This window comes from Centrocercus urophasianus, unplaced genomic scaffold (genome assembly GCF_019232065.1).
Source record: "Centrocercus urophasianus isolate 14NV4802_14NV808 unplaced genomic scaffold, USGS_Curo_1.0 seq_15, whole genome shotgun sequence".
NCBI lineage: Eukaryota > Metazoa > Chordata > Aves > Galliformes > Phasianidae > Centrocercus > Centrocercus urophasianus.
Window position 1 is genome coordinate 31358033 of NW_024884697.1, and position 13300 is coordinate 31371332.

Genomic DNA, 13300 nt, shown 5'->3' on the forward strand with positions numbered 1-13300 from the left:
AGCCTCACATTAGCTTAGTAGTAAAATAAAGGGTCAGGGATCATGAAGTTTCAAACAGCTCAGAACAATACCCTATGACTAAAAGTGAAATTGAAGCATTATCACTTGTTTCCTCTAAGACACTGGGAAGCATGGAGTAGCACAGAAAAGCTCACGTGAGCCCAACCTTCATCCTCAGTCTGTCACTGACATGAACGTGACATGTCAATTCTGGTGGTTCCTGCACAGCTCACCTATCTTCTTGCTCTTTTTTGGACCAGTAGCTCTAAAACAATTTGATGTTGCTACCAGTGAAGCTGAATTGAAACATTCACATTGCACACCTCCACGACAGTTCTCTAGATTGTCTGTACAATCAGTAGAGGGGAAAAAAAAACACAAAAAACCTGCACTTTCACACCATCTTCATATAACTCTGAAGTGGTCTTATTTCTCCCTATCAGCTGCAGAAATAGCCTTGGTAACTGAGAGGTCTGTGTTACAAGCATATAAACTCACAGGAGATGACTACCACAATACTGCTCTCATACACGCCTTTGATGGAGATAAAATCATAGAATGATTGGGGTTGGACGGGACCTTAAAGATCACCTAGCTCCAACCTCCCAGCAGTGGGCAAGGACACATTCCACTAGCTCAGGCTGCCCAGGACCCCATCTAAGCACCTGGCCTTGAGCACCTCCAGGGATGGGGCATCCACAGCTTCTCTGGGCAGCCTGTGCCAGCATCTCACCACTTTCACACATTTAATCTATTTTCTTTCAGTTTTAAGCCATTATCCTTTTTCCTATCACTACATTCCCTGGTAAAGAGTCCCTCTCAAACTTTCCTGCAGGTCCCCCTTTAGGTACTAGAAAGCCTCAATGAGGTCTCTCCAGCTTTCCTTCTCCATGCTGAATGAGCCCAGCTCCCTCAGTCTGTCTCCATGGATTGGTGCTCCAGCCCTTTGATCATCTTTGTGGCCTCCTCTGGACCTGATCCAACATATCCAGGTCCTTCTTATGTCGCAGACCCCAAGACTGAACACAGGACTCCAGGTAGGGCTGCATAAGGACAGAGCAGAAGGGGGCTATGACCTCTCTCACCCTGCTGGACACCCCTCTTTTGATACAGACCAGAATACATTTGGCTTTCTGGGCCACACATGAATAATCTCATGCTCTCCTCAGGGACAAGGCAAAAGAAGCCTAATTAGAAGAAGCTGTAATACTCTTTACCAAGTTGTGAAAAAGACCAGTATCCACTTAAAGAATTTAAGGAATAATGCTCACCAAAATTTGAACTGGTCTGAATGCATTACACAGGGCTGCATATTCTTGAACACAAAGTCAGAGAACCAAAGCTGTCGTTTGTTATGTTGCCATAACAAACATTGCTCACCATCCCTATTCCAGAAGTTGGTCTTCCACAGAAGGACAAGTGAAACATGAGCAAACCAATGCAGAACTGACACTGAGGACAAAAAAAATCTAAGTAATCAGTGTGTATTTTACTAATATTACTTGTAAACTGCAGCAATTCAGGATGCTCTACTGCCTTAACTGTTGGAATCTGCAGGCATTATTGTAACAAATGTTAGTCTCCACAGACCTATATGTATTTATGTGAAGCCTGATTAACTTCTGAACTAATCAAGAGTATTACCATGAATAAAATATTAGTTGTCTAAATAAAGAAGCAGAAATAAAACTCCTTTTCCCCACCCTGAAAGTAAAAACAGCTCCCTTGTTTGAACTGATTGAATTCTCCAAAACCCATACCAATTTCATAAGAACTAAATATACAGTGTAAATAAGGCAGGAACTCAAAATGAATAAGGGCTAGCAGTTAAGTCAAAAGGCACAAAAAGATCCTTGTTTTTCTCCCATAGCTGAGATGCCCTCTGTAGCCACCACACAATTACCTATTTTGGTATGCATACGCAGACTTGTTCTCCATCTGCCATGTTTGAGAACCTTGGAACTTCTTTCCAACACAAAGATATTACCATACTTCAAACTACAAGACACTGATTTCCACTACTGGTTGGTATTCTTTCTTTATGAATATTTCATAAATTCATAAATGAAAGTGGACAGAGCCCTCAATTGGGAATATGTCCAGTTAACACATCCTGATGTAGTTTAGGTTTTCTTTCGAAGCAGTCTGATTCAACATTCTGAATAGCTATCAAATACATCAAGAGAAAACAGATCCTTCACTGCATTGACCTTCCAATTCATTTCCCATATGCACTAGGAAATTTAATAAGCCTCAGACTCCTCAACTGCTGACTTTGCATTCAGGAAGGGTCAAGAATCTCCTGGGTTTTGTAATTGTAAAACATAATTAAGACATGCAAAGTTTTGGTCAAGTAATGGATGGGAAATCACAACAGAAAATGAATATGTACAAATAATTGGAGCTTGGATATAGAAAAAGCAGGGCACTGTTAGTCATAAATAGCAATCAATTTCAGGCAGTTTCCAGGTAAGCTAGACAGTGGTCTCACACTGTAAACCTTCAGAGCTTTTTTGTTCATCTAATTCAAAACAGGCAAATGAAATATGTTGCCACTCAAGATTCTGAAAAAAACACACAAAAACAACAACAAGAAAAACACAAAAAAACCATAATCCACTCAACTACTATTGTACAAAATATGAACTACACATAGAAAAGGTGTAAGAGCAAGTACTGGGTTCTAATATAATCTGAACTGTGTGAGCAGTTGCCACCCTATCCTCAGTTAAAAGCCTCCTTGTGGCACCAGCAGTGTGTTCAGCTACATATAGCAGAGAATTAGCCTTCTGTTGTACAAAACAAATACTTCTTCCCATCTTTGAGACATGAAGAAAACTGCAGAACTATTAATTATGTATCTCCAAAGTACAATGACAATTAATAATGCATGATATATGACATTAAGTCCTGACTGTCGCTATGACAATCCTTTGCTGTATGGCTGGAGTTCCACTCACTGATGGCCTTCGGTGCTCACCATCATGGTACTCCTCAGTTAGAGGGCACTTCAGCTGTGTGGGCAGGCACTGCCAACACGGAGGCAGAAGGATCAAGGGGTCCCATGGGACCACCTGTCTGCAGCCCATGTGGCAATGGGACAGAATTGTGCTGAGAGTGGGATGGGGTGAGGGCCACGCATCACTTCTGTGAAACATCTCTCCCCAGGTGCAGCTGTGGTGAGGCAAAGCCTGGCTGTAGAGATTTCACTCCAATGCACAGCCAAGTGCATTACCATAAGGGAGAGAGCTCTCATTCCCCTTCCTCAAAGGAAGAGGAGGAGAAAATACGATAAAAAAGCGATTAAGGATTGAGAGAAGTACAGGGAGATCACTCACCAAATACTGACACAGGTAAAAACAGATTCAGCATAAGAGATACTAATGTAATTTATCACCAATAATAACAGTCTAGATCATTGAGAAACTGAAGTCAAACTAAAAACATCTTCCCACACCATTCACCCTCTTCTACCTACTCCCCTCAAGGCAGCGCAGGGGAATGGGGGCCTCCCGTCAAGTCAGCCCATAATCTTGTCTCTGCTGCTCCTCCATGGTCACTGTGCCCCTGCTCCACATGGATTCCTCCTACAGGATGCCATCCTTCTCGAACCGATTCTGTGTGGGTTTCCCACAGGCTGCAGCTCTCCTAGCCCTGCTTCAAAATGGGCCCATATACCACAGGGCCGACCATTCAGGAACTGCTTCAGCTCTGTCCTCACAAGCAGCAGCTCCCCTTTGCCTCCTGACCCACTACAAGCTCCTCTTCATGTGCTGCAGCTCCAGCCCAGGGCCGCTCCTGCAGTTATCCATGGGCTGTGGCCTTCAGGCCTCATCCATTGCTGCATCATGGGCTCCTCCATGGCTGTACATAGAGATCTGTTCCACGTGGTGCCCATGAGCTGCAGGGGAGCAGCCTGCTCCACCACAGGCCTCTCCTTAGAGGGGAGATTTAGATTGGATATAAGGAAAAGCTTTTTTACAATGAGGGTGGTGAGGCAGTGGAACAGGTTGCTCAAAGATGTGGTAGATGCCCTGTTCCTGGAGACATACAAGGTCAGGTTGGATGGGGCTCTGAACAACCTGATCTAGCAGCAGGTGACACTATTCATTGCAAAGCAGTTGGACTAGATGGTCTTTCAAGGTCCTTTTCAACTCAAATGATTCTATGATTCTCCTGGGGTGCAAGGAGTTTCCGCTCTGTGCCTGGAGGACCTTCCACCCTCCCTCTGTACTGATCTTGATGCTTACAGGGCTGTTCCTCCTCTCACAGTGTTCCCTCTCCTGTCTCCCAGCTGCTTCTACACAGCAGTTTTTCCCTTTCTTAAATACATTCTCCCATAGCACACCCACCGTTACTCACAGCTCAGCTCCACCCAGGGGCAGGTCTGTGTTGGAGCAGCAGTAGCTGGCTCTGATCTTACATGGGACTTAGCAGAATTGCCGGGCTCAGCTCATCTCTGCAGACACCCTATTATCAAAACTTTGCCCACATAAGCTCAATACATCAGCATGGCTTTGCACTGCTCCCTTGAGCTGCACTGCTAACTGCAAGGCTGCAATGATGGAGTCAGCATGAAATAACACTAAGCACACAGTCTCAGATGCAGCAGCCATCTCAGTTTCATGCACTTCCCAAAAACCTGGGCAAAACAAAGACGGCATAAGGCCTTCTCAAACATTCAGTGGAAAAAAGGTAAAATCTAAGGAAGTTGAAACAGATTGAATTAAATGAAGAGACACCAAGTTACAGATTGCATTTACCTCATGCACAATACTTTAAAATAAACTAAGCTAAACTAGGAAATATCTCTCCTCTTCAGACAAATACTCAGTAAATCACTTCCCTCATCTCTTCTTCATCCAGTATTTCTACAAAGTGCTTCTGTACTCAGAGATGATTTCATATGTTACAGTGCGATGTGATGTCCCCATGAGGTTCCTACAGGATTCATGCCCTGGCTTTCTTAATATACACTTGCTGGGATGATGTTACACTATGCAGTGGAGTGTCTCAATGCTATATTTATACAGTAGGCTGGACTTGATCCCCAGAGGTCCTTTCTAACCCCTTTGATTCTATCTTTTTGATACAGATTTAACTCATTACATTTAGCACTGACTCAGACATTTTTTAAAAGTATTCACTTCCAATGCTAACAATGCTATGTGAAGGAAAAGTACAATATTCAATTTCGATATTAAAACACAAAAATAAAATAATTCAAAATAATGTGTACTATTCCCCTTCCTCCCTTTTTTCAGTATCTTCAAGCAGCAAAAGATGTACAAAGGAAAAAATCTAACTAATTGCTAGTGTAAGACTGCCCTCTAGTAGAAAAATTTCTCCAGGAATATGCTGCTTGTTTTGGGAAAATACATGACAAATGTAAATTCAGAAGCTGTGGTCTAATAATATAGTAGCACAGGTTTTACACAGCTAAATAATGAGTGCTACAGCACCTTCAAGAGTCGCATAAAAAAACAGAAGTAAAGTTGTTGATAAGAAGAAAGAAGGTAACAAATAGCATGGAATCAGTACTGTATTATACATATCACTTGGCTTCTCAGTTCAGACTCTCTTCCAGTTGAAGTATGTTAGAAGTAGAAGAAAGTAAAGACGATCTGAAATAAAAAGATTTCTCTTAAGAAACTTGAAAGGAAGTGGCGGGTTTTTCCAAAATGGAGATAAAAGATACAGAATCAAAGTAGGAAATACACTAAAAAAAGAAGAAATTAGAAAAGTCTGAGCTATTTCACACAACACAGCCTCATCTAATATCCAGTCATCCCAATGACAATTCAAATGATTAAAAAAAACCCAAAAAAACAGCTTACAAAAATACACAATCAGTTTATAGGCCCTATCACTATTGTACTGCAACTGTATGGTGTCTGCAATGTTATATAACATCAAGGCTAATTAAGACATCTTTCTGATGATGAAGTTTTATGGTCCTGTATTCTTAATGCAATCTACACACACTAAGTACATAACGTTTGGAAAAGAGTACCTTCTTGGGAAGATGACTAACTGCAGGAAGCTGTATAAAATATAGTGTGCCTTTGCTCTCCTGGGAAGCATCTGGTAGCACTCAAAACTGAAAATTAACTGGATGTGGGAAACATCATTTTTAACCTTTCAGTAGTCCATGCATGCTCCCAGAATATGAAAACAGAAGCAAATTCAGTACTGTTACACCCATCTGCAGCAGGGATGCAGAGGCAGCTGATCTGTTTTCCCACAGGCTAGACCTAGAACTTAAATGGGATATCAGAGCAGAGTCAGCATCCCTACACAGTACCAAAATGCACCTACACAAGTTTGTATCTGTTTCAGGGTCCTTGCAGTGCACTGTGTGCATTACAGCAGTACCTTTGTTGCCAAGCACACCCATCACATGCACTAAGCATGTAGTTGCTTATTTTTGTGTATTTTATATATACATGCAAGTACTGTGGACAGATACATGCTTCATTAAAAAATAATCAGTGCATACAAAAATTAAATACACTCACAGAACCAAGCACTTGTGCAAATTAACAGCAGGCAGCTGGATGGTCTACGACAGACTTTTTTTTTTATAAATAGACTGTTGAAACAAATTCTATTTTGCCTGGTTTGTGTGTATGCAAAACTCTTTAATCTAAACAAGTACAGGAAACAATTCTTTATCCTGGAGAGCGTAAATACATACTTGAAAAAAATTGTGACAGTCTGAATGCAATGGGGAATATAAGCACAGGGAACTGGTACAAATGATTTTAAGAAAGACCTGAAAAAGGAAAGGACAAGGCTATTTGCAAACAGCAGTCTGAAGATGCTACGGCAATAAGGAAGTGTGAAGTAGAGCAAAGGGAGCCAGAGGTGAGGAAGAAGATGAGTAGTACTTGGTCCTCAGGACGTCAATGACTTCTGCAGACATCAGGTGCACTGAGCCATGGGGTTGTGAGAGACAAACTGAAGCACACCAGTAATCACAAACCAGTTAAAAAAAAAAAAAAAAAAAAAGTTAAAAAAAAAATAAAAAAAAAAGGAAAAAAAAAAGCATGTCTTTATAGACCAGTGAAGGACTAGTTAGCACCTAGGGAGAAGTGGTGTTCTCCTAACAGAAGAGAGAATGTATGGTTATTCACACTGTTCATCTTCAACACCCAGACAGGGCATTTTGAGAGAGCTAAATGTCTGAATTTAATACACAGTATGAAACATTCCTGGAGCCTGAGCCCATGCTTAAAGAACAAATGAAATAACAGGTCCAGAAACAAAACAGATGAACAGACGATGATTCTAACAGAGCGTACATGGCATCACTCTCCCTATATACAGATACGATCAGTGATCACTGAATTCAGGGTGCTGGAGGACCTTAACCTACCTATCTAAACCAAGTTTATGATAAGCAATACTGCTTCAGTAAGCAGAATCCAAAGGAAGAGTCCAACACTTCATAAAATTGTGTGACTAAACAAACAGCGATGCTGTTATCCTTGCAGTGACCTTCACTGGATAACTTAAACACAGCCATTAATCTCACAGTACTCTGAAGCAGTAAATTTCTCATGATTGTTTTCAGAAATGAAAAGGAAAATGTGAGAACTGTCCTCTGAATATTTAAACAAAAATATCTTAGATGTAAACAGCATTTTCCAATGCAAGGAATTAAAAATGAAATAGTAGAGCTAAGAAAAATGTAGCTAAGCTAAGCATTCTGTATTTATGCAAAGGTAGTTAATAGGACATAATGGGAATGCATGAAACATTTAGAGTTCTTCTGTCACTGTCATAACATCACATCCTTTTATATTTCTTTTGTACTTTTCTACTGACAAGATTCAGAAGTCTTCTTACCGAATTGTCTTTCAGCTGGAGACCTTCTCCATTTGGGAGTGATGATCTCCGTTTTGAGTTCTTGTTTGGTGTAGAATTAGGGCCTCCAGTTTTCTTCTTGACAAAGAGGACTTCACAGCTGGCTTGATCTTCATTGTGTGTGCTCTTCCCAGCATTTATTACTCTAAGGGGGAGGGTGAAGGATCAAAAAAGAAAACAAAGGACATGTCCAAGTTAGCAAAGCACAGAAGCCTTCACCAGTACCACCTACATGACTCAAGAGACATACAGAATCATAACCCAGAAGTATAACAAATGCCAACTGAATTAGAATGCTTGACTTTTGGACAAACATGCAAACACGCAGATTTACATACTTGCTTGTTTCCATACACCTACACTTAACAAGAATTTCTCACACAACTGTGTGAGTAAGAACCAATGGAATCACAAGCATGTTTACCCTTAGGCATGACACAATTTTCCCTAAAAAGAGTATCTGATGGTTACGTCTGATAACATTTATACTTTCTTCTGAAACATGAGATCCTCAGTTGCTTTTCTATAGCAATGCCTGCTATGGTAAATAATGAATCTGTTGGCTAAGGGGGTGTGTTTTGTCAAGTTCTGAGTCTTGCACAAATAAAATATTGGCTCTAAATCTAAAAGTTGTTAGTGCTAAAGATACAAAAAAATGAAACTGCTGTTAGTCTGTTTAAGGGACAGACTTGGCTTTGTATTGTAAAAGGCAAGTTGCACCATAGCAATATCGAAAGATGCATTGTAGGATATCTTCAAAATCAAAACAAATAAACAAACAAAAAAAAACTTAAATCCTCACACCTCTGCCCCAGTTGCAACTTAGAAGCAGTTGATTTGCACCAAGAGCTTCAGGCATGCAGAAACAAGCACAAGGGCTCAGTTCTGCTCTGCGCAGCCAAAGATATCCTAAGGCTTGCACCATGGCTGCTCACTCACCTCCATTCAATACTATGGAGCAGAAGCCACCACCATTTTAGACTCCTAAACAGAAGTCTGTGTGACCCATGATACTGCTGTTACTACCATTACTACCACCTATCTCAGAACTATGATGTTTGAGCACATTTCCCACTATTGCCTGAGAATCTTACCAAAACCCGACCAACTTTGCAACAGTCAGCACTGTGCTCAGCAAGACATGCACTTTGGCAGTCTGGGCATCACACAGGGAGAACCTGTGCAGGCTGGGACCAGTTCTCGTAACTCACACAAGCATGTCTTTGTCCACAGATGCTGCCTAACCCCTCCTCTTCATTGTTAGGCTTGAGGCCACAAGATATCTCTTCTTAGCAGCAGTGTTTCCACCATTGGAGAAGCAATTTCATATAAGGTACATAATATCCTTCAAAACAACCACTGCCTCCCCAGAAAGCAAAACAGCTTGAAGGCATGTCATAATCCTGATGGCAAGTTCAAGACATACCTGGTCTCTAATGTTTTGATTACAGTAAAATTTTACATAACAAAAAGCATTGATAAAGGCTGTTGGGAAGAAAAGAAAACAAAAACTGAAGGCAGGCCTGCAGGGGACTCAGCATCAGTGTGCCTCTTCTTGGGGAAATGTGATCCTGTGTCATCCTTGCTTAAAGATAAAATATTCTTTTGATTTTTTAAGAGCAACATGACACTCTGACATGCAAATGAGTACTTCTTCCTCCAAAGAGAAAAAACATGCTCATACTTCATATGCAAATCCACTACAATTAACTATTTCCATAAACTAAGTTTCACTGCAGTGCTGATGAACATCACACACTGCAGTCTGACTGGAGAGGGCTTTTATTTGCAGTGAACATTGGTATGCATGATACCACCAGTTGTTTGCAAATATTTCTTGTAAAGAAACATCAACTGGGGATAAATTCATTTTGTGAAACACATACAGAGCACAGATCAAGGAGCATGTAGTTGCAAGATGCCTGTGAGCAGCTTAAGCAATCGCCCTCTACAGAGCCCAGCATTTGAACACCCGTAGATCAAATACTGATGCAATAAAATTCTAGCTTGAAAACTCAACATACAATCAGAAAGAGAAATAAAAACAAATATCAAAGAATTTATATGAGTTGACCAACACTTCTCTAGTTTGAAAGGCTACCAGCACAATTAAAGTATTGCAACAGCAGAGTCAGCACAGTTTGATCACATTGGGAACTAACAAATACTCAGTTCAGCTGCTTAGTCTCCTTGCTGCTGTTGGTAGCTGCTTTCATTTCAATCTCATGGAAAAAAAAAACAAAAAAAAAAACAAATAGAGACAAGAGCTTCTCCTTACAAAAACCACTACATTCCTTATTGCTTCATGTTAGAGCTGCTCTGGTTTCTGAGCTTGGCAATGCTTCAGGGACTTGTAAAGCAGGAGATATTCTGATGTTCAACAGCATGTTAAGTTACACACAATATGGTATCATTTTAGAAAGCTCCTACCAAGAAAATTTGTCAAGTTGCTGAATACATGAGAAAGGCTCTGAGAACACAGAGACCTGACAAAACAGCCTGGCAGGCAGCTGCTGTGAAACACCTGGCAGCTGAACTGTGCAACAAGCACCTCCTACAACAGGCTGTGGACCAAGGGAACCTGGGAAGACTGAATACCAACAAGACAAGGGGATTGCTGTGTCAGTATACTGTAGCAAGAGATGGGGCTGTGAAAGACATGTTCCCTCTCACAGTTCCAATCAGAAATATATATATATATATATATATATATATATATATATATATATATATAAAATCTTAATGAAGACTCAAACTAATCATGATGTCAAGAGTGCTTACAGGCACAACCGTCACGCAGGGTCTAGATACCAAACAGTTCCTTTCTGCTGATATGGGTGCTCCTTTGCCCTCACATCCCAAGTTCTGGAAAAGGGCTGCCTAGCATGGAAGCAGGTGTCACCTTCTACTGAAACAGCTCTGTCATTGCTGTCTTTTGAAGTCCTTTTCTCTGTGCAGCCTCTTAAATCCATTCTTTAGGCACTTCTTTCTACCAGCTTTCCAACACTGTTTTCACTGTTGTCTTTGCGCCTTGCTCTCTCACACTAACTTATCAAGACAATCCCCATATTCAAATTGCTTATATGAATAACAAAGCAGAACTAACAAGACGTTTATATCTCTTAAAGAAAAAAAAAAAAGCTCTTAATTAAACCTCTGATTTTTTTAATAGAAAACTTGCCATCCTCCTTTGTAGAGGAACTGCTTCAACTTCCTAAGCTTTCCAGTTCCTTCTCATATTTATCTTTCTGTCCACTCCCCAGAACGATGTTATTTATCCCCATTAAAGTGAACAAGATGAGATAAAGCATTACCTTATCACACTTAATAAAAGAAATACCCTGCCAACACAAAACTCTGACCGTGCATTTGCCCTCACTTCCATTATATCATGGACGCAGATAAGAAGAAAATGTTGGAGTGAAAGGGGAGGGGAAAAAGGACAGAGGCCTATAATTTCTCTACCTTTTACTCAGACATTGGTTTTCAAGGGATTTTTTTCCCTTTTCTCCTCATTACATTTCCTCAAAGAACTGTTTGGTTAGACCTGTTCATAAGAATCATCTCCTTTTCTCCTCCCCCACATTATTCATTTATGAGTTATCCAATCTTTTACGAAGTGCAATCCAAATAGCATATCTAATTTGGATCAGATTAGAGAATTGGCTGCCTCTACGATGTCAAACACGCATAGACAACCCAAAGGTTTAGCCTATTGTACAGTAGTGCAAAAATACATCCCATTTTGCAAACAGGAGCCTTGTGAAGCCTGCACAAACAGTAAGGTGGTGGGATTTTATGGTTTTGTGGTTTGTCCCAGCAGCAGCCCAGCACCACAGTGCGGTTTGCTCACTGCCCCTCCCCACAAGTGAGATGAGAGAGAGAACTGGAAACAAAGTAGAACCTGTGGATTGAGATAAAAACTATTTAGCAAGACAGAAAAGGAAAATGGAAACAAAAAAATGTGGTGATAACCAATACATATGCCCATCCATAATGCAATTACTCACCACCCACTGACTGATGCCCAGCTAACAATACAACTGCCTGCCAACCAGTGCCCCACTGTCAACACAACATCTCACTACCCGCTGACTGCTGCCCTGCCCAGTCAATGCCCTCCCCACAGCACGATGCCATGTGGTACAGAATAACCCTTCCCCTAATTCAGGCCAGCAGCCCTGGCTCTGCCCTGTCCCTTGTTGCTGAGCTATAAAGACAGTGGCTCTTCCCCTGCCAGCAGGCTGGCAGGTGTGCTCTCATCACTCAGCAACAACCCAAGCATTGGTGTGCTATCAACACTGTCTCAGCCAAAACCAGGACACAGAGGTACTTGTGTCAACCTTGACAGACACTTCAGTACTTCACAAACTAATCTCTGGCGTGTCCTCAACTGAAAGCAAATCCTCCAGATACGAGCCAGACTGTTTGACTGGCTCACAATTAGCATTCTGCCGGTATCTCACAAGACCCCAAGTGGCATCTAACTGAACAAAGATGTAGGTCACACTGTGCTTCTCTTCTTCATTCATTCAGCAGGGCTCCAAATCCTCTTGATGCCACTGATCACAAAAAATCCTAAATTTGTCTTAAAAGAGCAAAAACAGGCCAGTTGAATAAACTCAAAATAGCTTTCCATAACTGGTTCCTGACATAAAAATAACAACAACATACAACTGTCAAGTCTTCTGAAGTATTCCCATTCGGCGCTCTATATCAATACATCTACTTTCTGGACTATCTTCGGCTGTTTTACTCCTATCTAAACCATACTTATTAAGAATGCATTCAATTGTACTTACTCTAGCAAAAGTCCTAAGCCATACTGCAGGAGTGTTTTCCTCTAGTCTAGTTGTCGAACTATAGAAAAGTAAGTAGTCCAACTACTTTGTTTTTGTAATCTCAGAAATCTTGCAAGGTTTTTTATTTCACATCTTGACAAAAGAAGGGTTAGCAGAAATGCTAAATGATGCATAGCTATAGCAATGCGCACAAACATGCTTTTTGAAATCTAAGGGCTATTAGAACTCCAAGATCTGCTATTGCACCAGGAAAAATGTGGGAATTGGCTGCACATATGCTCCAGAACTGCACCTGCTCAGAAATAAAACCCGCCCACAACTGGGGACCTGATGATTCAGCAACGTGCATTTCTCACTGATGAGGTGGCTTCTGCGGGTAGGAAGCTGAAAACAAGAAGAGATCAAGTGGAAAGGACATAAAACCAATCTGCAAGGGTCCAAAACTTCTGATAAAGCAACAGAAATTTAAGCTTTAAACAAGACACAGAAGAAATCTGTAACACACCGTCCTGCCCCCACCAGCCTCCAGTGCCTGACAAGAGCACTCCTTCCTCACTGCAGCTGGGGCCTTACTCCATGCTGTCACCATCAGTGTGACAGCAGCTTGGATCCAACCTAACCAATAGTAC

At 41.2% G+C, this 13300-nt stretch overlaps 1 protein-coding gene across 1 annotated transcript in view; it reads right to left on the reverse strand.

Moving 5' to 3' along the window:
- Nucleotides 1-13300, reverse strand: part of PPM1H (protein phosphatase, Mg2+/Mn2+ dependent 1H) — a 133040-nt gene that overhangs the window by 63991 nt on the left and 55749 nt on the right. Inside the window, 1 exon segment of the mRNA XM_042815991.1 lies at nt 7852-8014. Coding sequence (XP_042671925.1) covers nt 7852-8014 — 163 coding nt within the window.